At 44.6% G+C, this 20531-nt stretch overlaps 2 protein-coding genes across 2 annotated transcripts in view; one reads left to right on the forward strand and one right to left on the reverse strand.

The window, feature by feature from the left end:
* The window catches only part of LOC147013147 (keratin, type I cytoskeletal 19-like), a 34459-nt gene extending 16484 nt beyond the window's left edge, over positions 1 to 17975 (forward strand). Inside the window, exons 6-8 of the mRNA XM_085854772.1 lie at positions 9736 to 9950; positions 12771 to 13204; positions 17431 to 17975. Of these exons, the coding sequence (XP_085710898.1) occupies positions 9736 to 9950; positions 12771 to 13204; positions 17431 to 17579 (798 nt within the window). The 3' untranslated portion in view covers positions 17580 to 17975. The remainder of the gene's footprint in view (positions 1 to 9735; positions 9951 to 12770; positions 13205 to 17430) is intronic.
* Positions 8996 to 20531, reverse strand: part of LOC147013148 (netrin-G2-like) — a 127164-nt gene continuing 115628 nt past the window's right edge. The window contains exon 8 of the mRNA XM_085854766.1: positions 8996 to 9350. Coding sequence (XP_085710892.1) covers positions 9082 to 9350 — 269 coding nt within the window. The 3' untranslated portion in view covers positions 8996 to 9081. The remainder of the gene's footprint in view (positions 9351 to 20531) is intronic.

Below are 20531 nucleotides of genomic sequence, written 5' to 3' on the forward strand. Positions count from 1 at the left end.
AAATGCTTCTGATATTATGTGTGTGGCCTCTGGAGGCTAGGAGTTGACTAGAGAGATAAGAGGATCAGAGGACAAGATGTGAATAGAGCCAGTTAAAGACTGCAAGGTGAACAAACCTGCCTGTGGTGAACAATAGGTGGACGTTGAGATTCAGTCTCTTGTCAAGAGGTGTCATTTCAATTGTGGACCCATGGCTTCCTGTCATGATGTCAGGTCAGGTTCGATCTGTGACCTGCTACAGGTACCATGTAAACCTGTACTAACCTGTTCCATGGTCGGGTTGTCGGTGACTAAACCGTCTCCCCCACCAGGTTTTCTGGTGAGGAGGGTGTTTGGATATGGACACCCAGCAGGATTAAAAAAAAAACCTGTCAAAGGGCGGAGGAGCTCCTTGTGAGCCAACGGCCATCCATATCTCGTGCCCAACTGTGTCTGCAGACGTCCTCCTGCAGTTGGGTCACTTCTTATTAGGAGGTTGGTGGCAGGATTTGCACTCCGGCCACCGTAAAACCCTTCATTCCGCAAAACGTAAAAACGCAAAAAAATCTGAAAACCCACTCCGTGGGAGTACCTCCTGTGCAGCTTCCCTTCGCAGGGCAGCTCACCGGATGACGGGATTGGGGCAAAGCCTTCGGGACCCCCAATCTTTGATAGGAGGGAAACCACGGAGTAACATCCCTGGGTCAGATTGCGGGAGAGTGTGTCGGAGTGGTGCTGAGGTGTCGTCCACCAGACGGCGGTCTCCTTGGGTTAACCTGAGGCGGTCCCTTCGGGTGGGTGCCTGGAATGTCCTATCCCTAAGAGAGGATGATCACCTGTCTCTGTTATCATCTGAGCTCAAGCGTTTGGACATCGGGATTGCAGCTCTCTCTGAGGTTCGAAGACCGGATTCAGGTCAGGTATGGGAGCATGTGCCAGAACAGCGCGTCGCTGCGTCCACTTTCCGCCGGTACTCCAGGGGCCTCCGTCTGGCCATCCCCCAGGCAGATGCCAGGCCCATCCCCATCTCCTTGAGATGATGGTCAACCTGCTGCAACCATGAGGCACGTGGTCGGCCCACTGGCCTCCTCCACTCATGAGACTCCCTCGCTGAGAGAATCTGGTGAGCAGGATCAGCGTCAGGAAAACGAGCCACATGTCCATACAGCCGCAGCTGACGCTCACGGACTATGCAGGTAACAAATCTCATCCGAGTCTCTCTCAGCAACCGCTCGTTGGACACAAAATCCGACCAGCGATAGCCAAGGATTCTCCGAAGAGACCTGGTACCAAAGGAATTAAGTCTCCGTCTCAGATCCTTGGTCAAAGTCCAAGTCTCGCACCCATAGAGCAAGACTGGAAGTACCAAGGACCTGAAGACTCGGACTTTCGTCCTCCCGCACAGGTACCGGCAGCGCCACACCCCATGATCCAGTGAATCCATGACTCCCCAGGCCCGACCCAGACGTCTATTGACCTCCGGCTCACAACCTGCGGAGACATGAATATCACTGCCAAGGTAAGTGAATCTATCCACGACCTCAACATCCTCACCACAAACAGACACAGACAGGACAGCAGCATCCAAGATGTCACCGAAAGCCTGGATCTTTGTTTTGACCCAAGAAATCCGTAATCCCAACGGCTCCGACTCCTCATTCAGCACCTCGAGGGCCCCCAAGAGGATGTCTAAATGACTGCATCATCTGCAAAATCAAGGTCCGAGATCTTGACATTGCCAAACGATGCACCGCAACTTGATCTCTCCGACATCCTCCCAAAAATCCAGTCCATACAAGTGCTGAAAAGTGTGGGGGCAAGTACACATCCCTGACGAACTCCAGTAACAACTGGAAATAAGTCAGAGGCGGTACCACCACACTTCACAGCACTCTCAGTACCAGAGTAGAGTTCAGACATCAGATCGATCAGTTTCGGTGGCACCCCACGAAGACCAAGAATCCTCCAGAGGACATCCCGATTCACTGAATCGAACGCTTTACAGAGATCAACATAGGCTGCAAGCAGCCCCTGCCGAAACTCTCGTCTGCGTTCAGTGAGGACACGAAGAGCAAGGATACGGTCAATCGTTGACCTCTTTGGTGTAAAGCCTGACTGCTCTGGACGCTGGTGCTCAAGCAGATGGTGGCGAACCCTATCAAGAATTATCCGAGCAAAGACCTTGCCCGGCACTGAGAGCAGCGTCACCCCTCGGTAGTTGTTGCAGTCTTGGCGATCACCCTTCCCTTTCCAGAGAGGGACAACAAGGCCCCTCTTCCAGTCAGTTGGGATGATGCCTGTGTTCCAGGCAGAGCACAAAACTGCATGCAACGACACGAGTGCAGCATTTCCACCAGCCTTGAGAAGTTCAGCATGGATGCCACAGATCCCTGGAGCTTTGCCCCGTTTCAACTGGTTCACCGCAGCCCGTGTTTCCACAAGCGATGGTGGACCACAGTTGATTCGAGGGTCAGCAACAGGGATTGTAACACCCTTGACGTCCAACTCGACAGCTGGGGGATCAGCCTGGTACAACCGCTCAAAGTAACCGGCCCAGCGGGCCTTCACTTCAGACTCCTCTGTCAAGAGCCTACCACTCTCTGCTCGAACTGCAGTGCTCCGAGGGATGGGCTTGGATGAACGTAATGCGCGAATTCCCCTGTAAGCGGGACGAGAATCACCTGTCCACAGGTGATGCTCTACCCCCTCACAGATTCCTCGCACATAGGCCTCCTTGTCCACCCTCAGTGCACGTACAGTTTTACGCCTCAGCTCCCTGAACAGCTCAGCTCTGCCATTCAGCCTGGCCCTGCGACTCTGGTCAATGGTATCCAGTGTCCCTTGAGAGACAAAATTCTTCTTTGCCCTGCGGTGAGCTCCAAGGCATCCACCGGCAACATCAAGGACGGTGGTCTTGAAGGTGCTCCACAACTCTTCAGGACCCCCAAAGCACCCAGACCCCCCAAGTGTCCACTCAGCCTGTTCGCAAACTCCTCAGCTACTCTCTCATCCCTGAGCTTGGCAACATCCAGCCTAGGCTGGGATGGTACCATTCTCCAGGATTTAAGGTGCAGCTTTAGAGTTGCTACAACAAGCCTGTGGTCAGTATTGAGGAACTGAGCACTCCGGTAGACCCTGCAGTTCTGGATCATCCTCCAACGACCGTCAATGAGGACATGGTCAATCTCCTTTGCCACACCGCCAGCGTTGGAATACCAAGTCCAGCGATGAGCTTGTGGGCGCTGAAACCATGAACCAGCCACCCTAAGTCCATGACTTCTTGCAAAGTCAAGGAACTTAGTGCTATTCTGGTTCATAGTTCCTGACCCATGGGGACCAACACACACCTCATAACCATCCCTATCAGTTCCAGTCGATGCATTGAAATCCCCCAAGACTAGAAGTGTATCTCGTCTGGGGCACTGATCAACCACAGACTCGAGTGTGGCGTAGAATGCATCCTTCACGGTAAGATCACTCGCCTCAGTCGGAGCATAAATAGAGACCAGGGAAATGACACCTAAGGAGTGACGAATCCTTAATCTCATAATACGCTCGTTGACCGGTGTTACCTCAATTATCATTGGGGTCAGCTTATTGGACACAGCTACAGCAACTCCTTGGGTATGGTAACCATCAGAGCGACCAGACCAATAGTAGGTGTAACCACCCACCATTATCTCGCCGCAATCCGGTCTCCGAACCTCAGAGAGAGCTGCAATCCCGATGTCCAAACGCTTGAGCTCAGATGATAACAGAGACAGGTGATCATCCTCTCTTAGGGATAGGACATTCCAGGCACCCACCCGAAGGGACCGCCTCAGGTTAACCCAAGGAGACCGCCGTCTGGTGGACGACACCTCAGCACCACTCCGACACACTCTCCCGCAATCTGACCCAGGGATGTTACCCCGTGGTTTCCCTCCTATCAAAGATTGGGGGTCCCGAAGGCTTTGCCCCAATCCCATCATCCGGTGAGCTGCCCTGCGAAGGGAAGCTGCACAGGAGGTACTCCCACGGAGTGGGTTTTCAGATTTTTTAGCGTTTTTGCGTTTTGCGGAATGAAGCATTTTACGGTGGCTGGAGTGCAAATCCTGCCACCAACCTCCTAATAAGAAGTAACCCAACTGCAGGAGGACGTCCGCAGACACAGTTGGGCACTAGATATGGATGGCCGTTGGCTCACAAGGAGCTCCTCCGCCCTTTGAGGAGCTCCTTGTGAGCCAGACCGGATTGAAGACCGGATTGCGGCGAGATAATGGTGGGTGGTTACACCTACTATTGGTCTGGTCGCTCTGATGGTTACCATACCCAAGGAGTTGCTGTAGCTGTGTCCAATAAGCTGACCCCAATGATAATTCAGGTAACACCGGTCAACGAGCGTATTATGAGATTAAGGATTCGTCACTCCTTAGGTGTCATTTCCCTGGTCTCTGTTTATGCTCCGACTGAGGCGAGTGATCTCACCGTGAAGGATGCATTCTACGCCACACTCGAGTCTGTGGTTGATCAGTGCCCCAGACGAGATACACTTCTAGTCTTGGGGGATTTCAATGCATCGACTGGAACTGATAGGGACGGTTATGAGGTGTGTGTTGGTCCCCATGGGTCAGGAACTATGAACCAGAATGGCACTAAGTTCCTTGACTTTGCAAGAAGTCATGGACTTAGGGTGGCTGGTTCATGGTTTCAGCGCCCACAAGCTCATCGCTGGACTTGGTATTCCAACGCTGGCGGTGTGGCAAAGGAGATTGACCATGTCCTCATTGACGGTCGTTGGAGGATGATCCAGAACTGCAGGGTCTACCGGAGTGCTCAGTTCCTCAATACTGACGACAGGCTTGTTGTAGCAACTCTAAAGCTGCACCTTAAATCCTGGAGAATGGTACCATCCCAGCCAAGGCTGGATGTTGCCATGCTCAGGGATGAGAGAGTAGCTGAGGAGTTTGCGAACAGGCTGAGTGGACACTTGGGGGGTCTGGGTGCTTTGGGGGGTCCTGAAGAGTTGTGGAGCGCCTTCAAGACCACCATCCTTGATGTTGCCGGTGGATGCCTTGGAGCTCACCGCAGGGCAAAGAAGAATTTTGTCTCTCAAGGGACACTGGATACCATTGACCAGAGTCGCAGGGCCAGGCTGAATGGGAGAGCTGAGCTGTTCAGGGAGCTGAGGCGTAAAACTGTACGTGCACTGAGGGTGGACAAGGAGGCCTATGTGCGAGGAATCTGTGAGGGGGTAGAGCATCACTTGTGGACAGGTGATTCTCGTCCCGCTTACAGGGGAATTCGCGCATTACGTTCATCCAAGCCCATCCCTCGGAGCACTACAGTTCGAGCAGAGAGTGGTAGGCTCTTGACAGAGGAGTCTGAAGTGAAGGCCCGCTGGGCCGGTTACTTTGAGCGGTTGTACCAGGCTGATCCCCCAACTGTCGAGTTGGACGTCAAGGGTGTTACAATCCCTGTTGCTGACCCTCGAATCAACTGTGGTCCACCTACGCTTGTGGAAACACGGGCTGCGGTGAACCAGTTGAAACGGGGCAAAGCTCCAGGGATCTGTGGCATCCATGCCGAACTTCTCAAGGCTGGTGGAAATGCTGCACTCGTGTCGTTGCATGCAGTTTCTGCTCTGCCTGGAACACAGGCATCATCCCAACTGACTGGAAGAGGGGCCTTGTTGTCCCTCTCTGGAAAGGGAAGGGTGATCGCCAAGACTGCAACAACTACCGAGGGGTGACGCTGCTCTCAGTGCCGGGCAAGGTCTTTGCTCGGATAATTCTCGATAGGGTTCGCCACCATCTGCTTGAGCACCAGCGTCCAGAGCAGTCAGGCTTTACACCAAAGAGGTCAACGATTGACCGTATCCTTGCACTTCGTGTCCTCACCGAACGCAGACGAGAGTTTCGGCAGGAGCTGCTTGCAGCCTATGTTGATCTCTGTAAAGCGTTCGATTCAGTGAATCGGGATGTCCTCTGGAGGATTCTTGGTCTTCGTGGGGTGCCACCAAAACTGATCGATCTGATGTCTGAACTCCACTCTGGTACTGAGAGTGCTGTGAAGTGTGGTGGTACCATCTCTGACTTATTTCCAGTTTTTACTGGAGTTCGTCAGGGATGTGTACTTGCCCCCACACTTTTCAGCACTTGTATGGACTGGATTCTAGGGAGGATGTCGGAGAGATCAAGTTGCGGTGCGTCATTTGGGAATGTCAAGATCTCGGACTTTGACTTTGCAGATGATGCAGTCATCTTTGCGGAGACTTTAGACATCCTCTTGGGGGCCCTCGAGGTGCTGAATGAGGAGTCGGAGCCATTGGGATTACGGGTTTCTTGGGTCAAAACTAAGATCCAGGCTTTCGGTGACATCTTGGATGCTGCTGTCCTGTCTGTGTCTGTTTGTGGTGAGGATGTTGAGGTCGTGGAGAGATTCACTTACCTTGGTAGTGATATTCATGTCTCTGCTGGCTGCGAGTCAGAGGTCAATAGACGTCTGGGTCGGGCCTGGGGAGTCATGGATTCACTGGATCATGGGGTGTGGCGCTGCCGGTACCTGTGCGGGAGGACGAAAGTCCGAGTCTTCAGGTCCTTGGTACTTCCAGTCTTGCTCTATGGGTGCGAGACTTGGACTCTGACCAAGGATCTGAGACGGAGACTTAATTCCTTTGGTACCAGGTCTCTTCGGAGAATCCTTGGCTATCGCTGGTCGGATTTTGTGTCCAACGAGCGGTTGCTGAGAGAGACTCGGATGAGATTTGTTACCTGCATAGTCCGTGAGCGTCAGTTGCGGCTGTATGGACATGTGGCTCGTTTTCCTGACGCTGATCCTGCTCACCAGATTCTCTCAGCGAGGGAGTCTCATGAGTGGAGGAGGCCAGTGGGTCGACCACGTGCCTCATGGTTGCAACAGGTTGACCATCATCTCAAGGAGATGGGGATGGGCCTGGCATCTGCCTGGGGGATGGCCAGACGGAGGCCCCTGGAGTACCGGCGGAAAGTGGACGCAGCGACGTGCTGTTCTGGCACATGCTCCCATACCTGCCCTGACCTGACCTGCTTCCTGCTGGAAAATATGGAGAAAGCAGCACTAGTCCACAGGGAGTGGGTGATTGGGTGAAGACCAATATTCCATGACACTTTAGATAAAAGCTTTTTAAACCATTATAAACTGATGACGTGAGAGAAATGAGTTGACCCTGAGGAGAATTCAGAGGTGACAGCCAGCTTTGGATGTCACGTTGGAGGTTGATCTACAAGGACACGTTATAGCTGATGATGAGACCCAGGAGCCGCAGAGATCGCACCTCCTCCAGAAGCTGACCATGGAAACGAATTTGGGGATAGGTCAGATGATCCTTACGGAGGTGCAATGTGAGAGTATGCATCTTACCTGTATTAGACTATGTTTCATGTATTACGTTTATGGCAAGTTGCTTTTTATCTCAAGATCAGGAGAGAGAGAGAGAGAGAGAGAGAGAGAGAGAGAGAGAGAGAGAGAGAGAGAGAGAGAGAGAGAGAGAGAGAGAGAGAGAGAGAGAGAGAGAGAGAGAGAGAGAGAGAGAGAGAGAGAGAGAGAGAGAGAGAGAGAGAGAGAGAGAGAGAGAGAGAGAGAGAGAGAGAGAGAGAGAGAGAGAGAGAGAGAGAGAGAGAGAGAGAGAGAGAGAGAGAGAGAGAGAGAGAGAGAGAGAGAGAGAGAGAGAGAGAGAGAGAGAGAGAGAGAGAGAGAGAGAGAGAGAGAGAGAGAGAGAGAGAGAGAGAGAGAGAGAGAGAGAGAGAGAGAGAGAGAGAGAGAGAGAGAGAGAGAGAGAGAGAGAGAGAGAGAGAGAGAGAGAGAGAGAGAGAGAGAGAGAGAGAGAGAGAGAGAGAGAGAGAGAGAGAGAGAGAGAGAGAGAGAGAGAGAGAGAGAGAGAGAGAGAGAGAGAGAGAGAGAGAGAGAGAGAGAGAGAGAGAGAGAGAGAGAGAGAGAGAGAGAGAGAGAGAGAGAGAGAGAGAGAGAGAGAGAGAGAGAGAGAGAGAGAGAGAGAGAGAGAGAGAGAGAGAGAGAGAGAGAGAGAGAGAGAGAGAGAGAGAGAGAGAGAGAGAGAGAGAGAGAGAGAGAGAGAGAGAGAGAGAGAGAGAGAGAGAGAGAGAGAGAGAGAGAGAGAGAGAGAGAGAGAGAGAGAGAGAGAGAGAGAGAGAGAGAGAGAGAGAGAGAGAGAGAGAGAGAGAGAGAGAGAGAGAGAGAGAGAGAGAGAGAGAGAGAGAGAGAGAGAGAGAGAGAGAGAGAGAGAGAGAGAGAGAGAGAGAGAGAGAGAGAGAGAGAGAGAGAGAGAGAGAGAGAGAGAGAGAGAGAGAGAGAGAGAGAGAGAGAGAGAGAGAGAGAGAGAGAGAGAGAGAGAGAGAGAGAGAGAGAGAGAGAGAGAGAGAGAGAGAGAGAGAGAGAGAGAGAGAGAGAGAGAGAGAGAGAGAGAGAGAGAGAGAGAGAGAGAGAGAGAGAGAGAGAGAGAGAGAGAGAGAGAGAGAGAGAGAGAGAGAGAGAGAGAGAGAGAGAGAGAGAGAGAGAGAGAGAGAGAGAGAGAGCTGCCATTGACTGCCGAGTGGATGGGTAAGAAACTGTCGTGCACAGAGCAGACTTACTTTGGAATGGATACAATAAATTTTCCAGTGATTAAGAGAACTTATTGACATAACTGTGTTTGTCTCTACGTACAGTTCTGTGTTGTGTCTTGTGTATGTTTGTATGTTCATGTGTGTGTGGCAGCTCCACTGCGAACTTTAGATCCTGATGAAAAAAGGTCCATTAGAGAGACCTTAGCCGCACTTTACATGATCCAATCCCTCGTTGTGCAATGGCTGAGAAGCCGGCATATCTCCAGCCTTGCACAAGGACCTTCCATATCCTTGGCAATGAACCTGTTCAATTTTTTTTTCCTGGCATAACACTGATCCGCCGGGCATTTCACCAGGTTGTTCAAATATTCAATCTAAGCTTGGGATTCAATAAAAAGTACTGCACAAGCGAAAGCAAGAAAACATTTTATTTTTTTCCATTTTGGAATGGTGTCGTATCATCTCAAATTTGAGTCGAGGCTCGTGAGTCGAGGCTCGTGGAAGAGCGAGAGCACAGAACGGATCAGAATACAGCATAACAAAAGGAGCAGCAGAGGGAGGGGGGAGATGCCAACAGCAGAGTGGAGGAATAAAATAGATGGAAATGGATAAACGAGATGCGGGTAATGATGAGGGGTCGAGGATATGCGAGGGGCAGACAAGATGGATACATAAGTGAGATTTGGGGCAGGTGAGGGGGAATTGGAAATGGTTTCATGGATGTAGAAAAGATCAAGGTTTTAGATGGGGGATGATCTGAGATGGTGGTGAACAGCGAACTGTCTTGAAGACCTGGAAGGAAGGATGAGATTGAAGAGAATTACATTTCCATCTGGTTTCCTTTTGAGCATGATGTGCAGTCTCCGTTTTGAACATTTTGGTGATGTTCGTAATAAAAACTCATGTGTGTTTAGCAAAATGTGGCCTAAAAAGGAAAACCCCTCTGCGAATTACCCACAATTCATCATTTCCACCTGTTTGGTAGATGTATTTTTGGTGTTCTGTTCATTCTTCATTAATGTAGTATATTTACTCTTCCTGTTTCATCGAATACATCTGGATGGAGATTCAGTGATAATGCACATGTTTTTTCCATGGTTAATCTCCAGGGTAGGATTAAATGAACCTTATATTTCCAGTAGTTAACATCGAATGGCATGTTATCTCTGTTCTTCAGAACATTGCTTTGGAGGAGACATTGAAAGACACAGGAGTGGAGTTCGACTGTGACATCAAGGGTCTACAAGCGTCCATTGATCACCTGGAGGCAGAACTGTGTGACGTACGCTCCAGCATCAGCCAGCAACTCTGCGAGCACGAGGCGCTGCTCAATGCTAAGATGAAGCTCGAAATGGAGATTGCTACCTACAGACGACTCATCGAAGCAGAGGAGTGAGACTTCCTGACAATTTAACACCTTATATCATTGCTGCACAAAACCATAAGCTCCTACCAGTAAAAGTACAGATGGACTCATCTAAATGGAAGACATAAAGCTAATTCTAAGTGACAACTTTCTTTATGAGGAACTTCAATTCAGAAGTAGGTCATTTGGCCAATCAAGCTGTGAAATGGTTTGAGAACACATGGTTGCTTGTCCATGCTCCATCCTTTGTAAATGTTGAGCATCAGGGAAGGAAGCAGCACATACCATTTTAAAAGTATTTTGTATCACTTGGCAGGGTTTGAACTGCTGACTTCCCAGTCTGAAAGTGGATGTTCTAAACGATTACACCACCAAATCTGGTAAACCCACTGCTTGGTGGTACTTGAAAGAAGGTCTGAAATAGAATTAGATAGTGATTGGTCAATGGATGGCAAAACTTTTTGGGTTTGATCATAATGCACAGGTTGATGAAGATTGCTTTTGTTCTCGATCATAAATGCCAACAGTCACTTCTTCAGCCATTGGTGTTGTGTTTATGAAGGAGTAACAAATCGTATGGTCCCCAGGAAGATAAAATTGAGAATTCACCAGTTGATAAAAGCTCATTGATAGATTTCAATCCCACATTAAACAATTGGTTCACGGCCAGAATTTTAAGAATGAGAACCCGGAAGTTGGGGGACAAAGCAATATAACAAGCTCCAGTGAAATTGTACTAAAAGACACAATTTGTTGTCTGTCTGTGTGTATTTTTGACTACAATACATTCAGTCATTACTTATCCAATCTCATCTAAGCTTGAAAGGAAGACTAAATGCCACATGATGGAGGTTGTAGGAACTTTATTTGTCCCCCTCCCAAAGGGGGTTTTTCCACCTTAAGCAAAATCCATGTTAAAGTGTATATCCGTGTTAAGATAGCTTATCATGGCATTTTTCCAAGGCCGCTTCTTGGAACAAAAGTAACTAGAACGGAACATGTAGAGCACATAGTCTTGCCTCATGCATTCATTCTGAACAAAAATACCTTCGTTAACTGAACATACAATTATTGCCCACTGCAATTATGGCCCATATACCTACATTATCCATGCCCCCCATTATGTCACAGTTTCTTGGCATGGGTATGAACATCATAAATTTAATTATTCACTTACATCGGATCATATATATCAGAAACTGTATTTGAAATTTCAGCTTTTTCAAATAAGAATTTCAATTCAACCAATTATGGCTGTGAATATCACTTCTCTGACGATGTCATCATTATCAACCTATATACCCCATGGGGGAGATGATGACATATGCCAAGTTTCAATTTTATTCGTTGAGCGGTTTTGGAGGAAATGATGTCCAATTTTTTTTCTTTTAACCCAATATGGCTGCCATACCTAGTGACCTTTGATGTCAGAGTGAACAATATATTTATTCTACATCTGGAATTCCTCCTATGTTGAAGGTTTCACATCAATCGGATAAGCGGTTGCAACGAAAACCATTTTTGAAGCAAAAATATATAGACTTGGACATACAGACAGACAGACAGACAGGGGCATTGCAATAATCTCATATCCACTTTGAGGCGAGACTAGAATGACACTTGGTAGAGCGCATACCTTCACCAGGCTGAACAGTTTATGTTTTTTTTTATCCGAATGATACGCCCAATCTGGATCCGGACCTTGACCAAAATCTAACTGGCTTGTTATTGTTACATAACCAACTCATCCACCAAGTTTTGTCATAATCCGTCAACTTTTTGAGATATCACACTATATATTGTTTTGGCCCCATCTCTCAATGGTGCAGAATCACTTTAAAAAAATTAAAAATTCTCGGATCCAGATCCAGATTCTGATCGTCACAAAAACCAAATCAATTAGTCCTTGTCACATGTCTAACCTGTCCACCAAATTTCGTCCAAATCTGTCCCTAACTTTTTGAGATATCATATTCAGACAGACGGGTGAAAACATAATCTCCGTCCAGTTTCGGTTGCGGAAATAATAACAACACGAATGATAATAGCATACATAATGTTCATGTTTTTAATGTATACTATGATAATATATGTATTTGATTCCACTACAAATTGTTGAATATATGTTAAATATGATAATATATGTTAAATATGATAATATATGTATCAATGTATGCTATGATAATAGCATACATAATGTTAATGTTTTTACCAAACAATATTGATAACAATAATAATAATAATATCCCCCATCTCCAAGGGGTTTTTCCTTCTTGGACAAATGCCATGTTAACATGTATTCATAGCTTATCGTGACGTTTTGTGAGGCAAGCCCTACCAGAAGTAAAAAATATTATAAACTACAAACACGGACGATTACCTTTTAAACAGTCGCTACTGATGTTTAGCACAAAAGCGAAAGGAAGGAAACCCTATGTTCTTGAAGCCTAAGTTGAGATCTACAGTAATGTATATTCACTAGAGAGGATAATAACATGACCCTTCCTGCCACTCCTGCAGGGAGAGGGTGGACCATCCTAGTTATACAAAATATATATAGCGTTTGTAAAAACCCACATTGACCTTTACTTGGGAAGTATGTTGAGAATATCAAATACAATTTTTTTTTCTTCTGTTGCCATATATAATGCACATCATAGCTTATGGATTAAAAGTTGAAAAAAAAAATACGTTATACAAGCCCTTTACACAATAACAATGACAATATTACAGACTTGTTAAACCACAGGACTCCAAACCCCCAGTTATCTTTCAACTTGACATGTTTCGATAACGTCATCTCTCTGTACATCTAACTGAAGATCTCAATTTCTTTGTTTCTCTAGGGTGATGAATGGATCCTCCATATTCACATCAGGTGCTACAGATCTATCATCAAACCCCACCAGCAGTTACATATCTTCCATTTCAACCGATATAAGTTCCTCTACCATTAAGAGTGGAAGCAGGTTCAGCTACTCTGGAAGCAGTGGTGGCCACAGCAGCCTTCCAACAAATCTTACAGCAAACACTTCGGTTACATCAGGTGGTGGTCCTGCCTTGGTAGTGGGCCAAAGTAAAGGATACAATGGATCTGTATACTCATCAAGCCAAGGTGGTGGTCACTCTACTAGCTCATCTGTAATGGGGGTTACTGTTTCTAGTGGTGGCTCTACATCAGGCTTCACGACCCCAGGTGTTTCTCACAGTGGTACCAGGGAGTCCTGTAGTGGAAACCCTTCTCGGGTTTCTTCATCTGAATCTCCTAATTCTGGAAGAGGTAAGTGTTTACTATACTTCTATCTCATAATACAGAACATTCCACATTACATAGACTGCTCTTCTATGAAATCTTTCTGTAAGTTACAATTTCAACAAGGAAATGCCTCATTATCAGCAAGTGTGCCTCTGAATTGCCTTATCATGAGGTCTTTCCTCAATCAATCAGAACAAATATCCTAAACCTCTAACCTGGTGTTTCTTAGGTGGAGCACTAAATCAAGGAGTTGGTTGTCCATCAAAATACTCTTTATGGTAAATGTTGTGACTTCATTATCTGGTTAGTATTAATGATTCAAGGCAATTAAACAATTTAACCACTTTGTATAAAATTATTATTAGTGGTTTAACAAAATAGTTTCAAATAAAAGTCTTCAAGTGAGAACCATTTTGTGGAGCATCAGAGCATGGCTAACGATTTCTCCACTTTGTATAAAATTATGATTAGTGATTATTTCCTACTCTTGTATGTTTGCTTGTCTGTGAGCAGGATATCATGAGGGATTCGGACGAAACTTGGTGGACAGAAACCGGATCTGGGTACTCTAATTTTTAAAGTGATTCTTCAACATTGAAAGATTTTTAAGTGATTCGCCAAAACACAATACGGAGCACAACATCTCAAAACGTGTTGAACGGGTTATTACAAAACTTGATGGATAAGTTGGTTAGGTGACAAGAACAAGTTTATTCGATTTTGGTTTAGGTCCGGATCCAGATCCTGCCTATTACAGTGGGGGTACAAAACAAACTGTTCAGCTTGGTGTAGGTATGCGCTCTACCGAGTGCCTTTCTAGTTTCTTCCTGCACTCTCAATACTCAAAATTTCCAAACTATCAATTTCCGAGCCGTATCTCAGAGACAGCCAGGTCTTTCAGAATGAAACGTTGCCTCAATAATGGGAATACACACAAAATATGCATAATGGTTTTGACCTTGATCTAAATTTTAATGTCATCACCGAATTAGACATTTTAATATTTTAATTTAATTTTTTTTTTTACCATAACTCGATTAAAGTTTATCTGATCAGAATGAAATTGCACTAATTAGATAGCCTTGAGCAAGGCACGCTTATTCTCAATTTACATCATACCCTTCTGGATTAAAGGTCAAGGGCTTACACCGCCGAGGATTATTAAACCACCATTTAGGTTTTTCTCCCTTTTTTCTGTCAATGTCCGAGCTGTATCTCAGAACTGGTTGTGACTTTCAGAATGAAATTTTGCATCAATAATGGGAATACAAAGTAGGTGGGGTTGGCATAAGTTTTTTGACCTCGACCTAATTTAAGATCATGACCCAATTTCAGATATTTTAACTTTTTTAAACCAAAATTCGGCAAAGGTTTGTCTGACCAGAACGAGATTTTCCTCTCTATACAGCCCAAAGCAAGCCACATCTACACGTAATTTACATCATACCCTTCCAGGTTAAAGGTCAAGGTCAAATGGCGGTCTGAAATTTTTTTTTTTTGTAATCGCTGAAATTTGCCAACGTGGAATCTCAAATATCACTTGGCCTTCCAAGATATTCTTGCAACATAATAGTGTACCTGCACTGAAATTGTGCACCTCACAGTTGGTTCGTCTCCTTGATCTACTTTTTCGGATTGTGACCTAATTAACAATAAACACCTTTTTGATCATAACTTGAATAATTTTCCTCCGATTTTCATGATGTTGAGTTTTATGGATAGATTATGGATCCTTCCATCCATTGGGACCATAGTCTGTGCAGAGCGTTGGTGTTGCCTCAGTGGTCTCCTTGGCGATTGGGCTCAATCCTGGATGGGTTGTCACTCCGACACAGGATACCAGTACAGCATGCTGACACTCATTTTGCCGACCTCGGAAGGATGACAGGCAGAGTCAACCCCACCTGGTATTAATTCTGGTCAACCCTGGTCAACCCACACCACATTATTTATTTACACTCTCCCTAAATGTTGAAGGTCAAGGTCATATGGTGGTCCGAAAAAACATCATTGGATTGTGGGCTAAGGGTCACTTTGCAAAGGGGAGCCTCCCCTGGTCAGATGTCTAGTTGTCGTGTTTATTTTTGTTTTTCTATGACTTCAGGGAAATGTGCTTTTGACTTAAATGAATGTCAGGTCAGATCAAAGGAACTTGTTTGCTTGTGCTTAATAACACACACACACACACACACACACACACACACACACACACACACACACACACACACACACACACACACACACACACACACACACACACACACACACACACACACACACACACACACACACACACACACACACACACACACACACACACACACACGAAGGTGCCCAGTACAAGTGCAAAGAAATGCATGGCTCTATGGCCCAGAGAGTTTATGGTTTATCATGGAGGTTTCACAGTCATGAGTCACACCGATTGGACCTGTCATTGCTCATTGTTCTTTTCGCCTTAATTGAAGACTGCAAATTACGAAATAATCTGATTATGCTGAATTCACTGGAATTCTAAATGAATACAGCAAGGGGGAAAGAAAGAAGGAAAGAAAACTAAATAAATAAAGCATTTTGTATGTGGCAGGACTCTCAGAGAAAGCCAACATGGCCGGAGCATAAATTGAACCATCTTTTAGACTTTATAGGGATCCATCAGTGTGAATGCAAGGTGGGGGTTGAGAGGTGCTGAGGGATTTGTGGTGGAATGAATTATGATAGAGTTTGTGAGTCAGGGTATGAAATTACATTTGGTTACATCTTCCTTTTTAAGTGCAAGCATATTGCTTACATCTTTGTAATCCATGCAAAACCACAGCTCATAAACTGGTTGTAGAGTCTCCCCCCCAAAAAATCACCCTTGTCTTTTAAACACGTAAAACACACCGCGACAGTGCAAACTTTCTGGTTATACGCAATTATTTTCAGTTTGACCACTTATTATGTCATAATGTGAAGAAACACCCCCTTTAGGAGTATTTAATGAATGAGGTGCCAGGTTTCTCTCCGAGTTTAGAATTTTATTTTTAAATCGCATCAAATTAAATAAAATGCTGACACCTGTGTAGAAGATTCAGCAGTACCTTTTGTGGGTATTATTATGTTAAAATAGATACTTTCCATGTAAATACTTGGCAAAGTGAAATAGCCTTGTCATTATATAAAAGTATAAAACCTGTTGTACAATGTATACAGCACATTCGGATCAATGATTATGGTTAAGTGTCGGAAAAAAATCCTATGGAAGAGACAACAGTCGCAGACACGCCAGACCCTATGTAAAGAAGGTAGAAACTATAGAAACGGAGATCTTAACTTCCACTTGTTCTGGGTTCGAATTATTTTTGAGGGAAATCTTTACTATAATGGAGCAATGTCACAGAAACTCCAAAATTGACACGAGGTGGAAATGGCGCCACCTTTGGTGATAGCCGGTATTACAAAGCTTCCTCCATAATATGTGATATGTTGTGATCAATAAAATTTCTTACAAAAAGTACAAAGCGCATATCCAAGACTGTGCCACAGCACAATGCCCACGGAAGGTGGGCCGAGAAGGGTACTCCCGCCAGGAGGGCAGGAGCGCCTGCTAGTTAATTCAACGATGACATGTGGTATGGTTGTTACAGGAGCACTGTTTTCTTGGTGCACACTGAAATACTAAGTTTCGGAGTAAGTAATCAGAAATGACTACCTCTAAAAATGACTTTTGAGTGGCATGGACCTATAATTCCTCATGCAACCTCGAGTCACTTTGAGGTCGTGACCTCAGATCACTAATGGACTCCAAAGGCAATATGACTTGGTGGCAATAGGACTTGATAATGTTGACCAGAGTAGTTTGGTTTGAGCTCCAATCAAACATCGATGTGGTACTTAGGGCTGGCCTAAAGTAATTATAGAGCGCTACTCCTTGAAAAGCACATTTGGGACTCGTACATTAGCTATTCTGTCTGCTCGCACTTATTTGTGAACTCATAAGGTCCTGCGCAGTCCCTTCAGCAAATAGGAAGCTTTTGTGCTGATACCTCGGACAAACTGTACAATTATTCAGTGTGGCTTTGTTTTAAGGTTGAACACTCTACACCAGTAAGACAATTTGTATTCTATAATGTCAACAAACAACCATGAGCTTATAACAGGAGATCTGACAAGAGTAATAATATTATTTTCATTGTGTGTGTGTGTGTGTGTGTGTGTGTGTGTGTGTGTGTGTGTGTGTGTGTGTGTGTGTGTGTGTGTGTGTGTTGCAGTTCCAGGCTTGGAGCACCGCGGTCAATGTAGTGCTCCCAAAAGTGACGCAAACGCAAGGAAGAAGGTGACCGTCCTCGCAAGAACATCCGTGGATGGCAAAATCGTTTCTGAAGAACGCTTTGCTTGTGACAAGCTTGTAACCAAGTGAGAGAACTGGGTTGAACTGGAGGAGTCAGAAATAGAGAAACCGCACAATCCCATGTACGTACCGCATGAGCAATGGGACTTTCGGCTTTTGCAACTACATTAAGCAATATTTCATGTCTTATGATGGATGGATATGCTGCTTGGCCGAACACTTCAAGCGTACCCCAAGCCATTCATCAGCTTTACCACTGAGTTACATTTCAAAACGTTCAAACTGACTTATTTGAAAATTAATTTGGTTAAACTTGATGGAGATTTCAATGAAATGTACCCCAGAGCTGCATATAAAAATGCGCTCCAAGGAAAAGCTTCGGATTAAATAATTTTACCTGTGGATTATTATAGATGAAGAATCTTCCCGAATTGATGACCATGTCTGTGGAATAAACGGAGTGTGTCCTTGTGATCCATTCCCCTTGTTGCCTTGTCTCTTTAACATGTAAAGATTGCTCTAATTATAGCCGGCACTCAAAATCCACTGATCCCAAGGTACGGCACTCACCTCTCTGCTCTTGGATCTTCAAACGTTCCTTCATTTTGCTTTCAATTAGAAGGTGTTAATGCATGCAGTTTTTTTTTTCCTAACTCCTCAATTAGTGCATTATTATACCACCTGCTTGGTATTCCACCGACACGCAAATCACATGTACAGTATGTCACTCACATGCGCAAGGTATATAATTTACGAATTTTCAGAATAATTGGACATAGAATACATTTTGTGTGTTTTTTATTTTCATAAAAATAATTTGGCTTCATTAAAAATGAACAATATCCATTTAGTAACGGGCATCGACAGCAGATGTTTCTTCAAAGAAACATCTTTGTGAAGGATTTACAGAAAACAATTGAAGGAAATGATAACAGCTCAGTGCACACATGTATAAATATGTACACACATATATTGTATACAGTATATAGACAGTGGGTGCAAAAGTATGAGTTCACTTAAAATCAATGCCAAGTTTTCTCAAATCACGATTTCAAACACGAATTTGTCGTAGTATTGAAGATTTGTATCCATATTCATTAATTTCCTCCGCCACCAAAGGTGGAAGGAGGTTACGTTTTCACCCCTGTCTGTTTGTTTGTCTGTTTGTTTGTCTGTTTGTTTGTCTGTTTGTTACTTACTAAATCTAAAGATTTCGTAAGTATATTGATGCCTTCCGTTTCTGTTTGTTTGTTTGTTTGTTTGTAGGCACGATAACTCGAGAACGGAAAAAGCTACCAATGTCAAATTACACCACGTGATTCAGTAGGGTGATGGCTAGTGCTGATTAAATTTTGGTCAAAATCGGTCAAAGGTCAAGGTCACGGTGAGGTCAAATATTCGATTTTTGATGGTTTGGTAGAGATAACTCGAGAACGGAAGAAGCTACCAATGTCAAATTACACCACATGATTCAGGAGGGTGATGGCTAGTGCTGATTAGAATTTGGTCAAAATCGGTCAAAGTTCAAGGTCACAGTGAGGTCAAACATCCAAAAAATGATAACTCGAGAACGGAAGAAGCTTCCAATGTCAAATTACACCACGTGATTCAGGAGGGTGGTGGCTAGCGCTGATTAGATTTTGGTCAAAATCGGTCAAAGGTCAAGGTCACAGTGAGGTCAAACATCCAAAACATTCGATTTTTGATGGTTTGGTGCAGAATCATCGTAGAAACTTCTGTTTTGCGTCGCTACCTTCTCTCGAGACAGCTTTTATTAAACAAGGTCAGAGGTCAAGTTTACGATTTCGTAAGTACCAGTCTATGACTGCTTGTTTGTTTGTTTGTTTGTAGGCACGATAATTCGAGAACGGAAGAAGCTACCAATGTCAAATTACACCACGTGATTCAGGAGGGTGATGGTTAGTTCTGATTAGATTTTGGTCAAAATCGGTCAAAGGTCAAGGTCACAGTGAGGTCAAACATAATTCCGTAAATTCATGTGGAGAAATGGAGTAATTTTGCTTCGCTCGACGTTACGAGTTCGTTTTAACTTCGATTTTAATTTTGTCTTCGGTTTTTGCGATTGCTTAGGACGCTTAAAACTCAGTTGTCGAAATTCTGGAACAGCGATGAATAACTGATATATATATATATATATATATATATATATATATATATATATATATATATATATATATATATATATAATAAATAATAAGTCTTTTATCAGATTCTTCTGAAAAGTAATACACCGATTATCTGGCATATCCTGCTGGTACTGAATCACTTTTTTAAAAATAAAAACAAAAAAATGGAATTTTTATAAGAAATCTAGTTTTTGTCTGGGACTCATTATCTGCAAACCACAGTGTAAAATCGTAGACCACAATGAATTCAGAATTCAAGCTCCCCTTGGGCTTCTGACTGATTCATGCTTTTATTAGACAAGGTCAGAGGTCAAGTTGACGATTTCGTAAGTACCAGTCGATGACTGCTTGTTTGTTTGTTTGTTTGTGTGCAGGGTATCTCAAAAAGTTTTCGAGAGCTTCGGATTAAATTCGGTGGATAGGTTTGATGTGTGACAAGGATGAACAGATTAGATTTTGGTGAAGATCCAGATCCGGATCCAGCCACTAGAATTTTTAAAGTGATTCTTCGCCATTCAGAAATAGGGTCAAAAAACGATATATTGCACATTATCTCAAACAGTTGTGGGCGGATTCATACGAAACTTGGTGGAAATGTTGGGAGTCTGACAAGGAAGAATTGATTCAATTTTGGTGAAGATCCAAATCCGGATCCAGATACGAGTTTATTTAATTTTTAAAGTGATTCTTCACCATTGAGAGATGAGGCCAAATCTATATATTTTTCGGGCTTGATATGTTCTATTGGATCACACATTGCGCAGCGCAGGTACATGTTCTACAGAGTGCCCTTCTAGTTTATTCAAGTTATTATTGCCTGACACTTTGTCTTAACAGAATAAACAAGAAAAAGAGCAATCAGAGATTGCAGACC

Source organism: Eptatretus burgeri, chromosome 14 (genome assembly GCF_056783735.1).
Source record: "Eptatretus burgeri isolate ZD-2024b chromosome 14, Ebu_testis_v1, whole genome shotgun sequence".
NCBI lineage: Eukaryota > Metazoa > Chordata > Myxini > Myxiniformes > Myxinidae > Eptatretus > Eptatretus burgeri.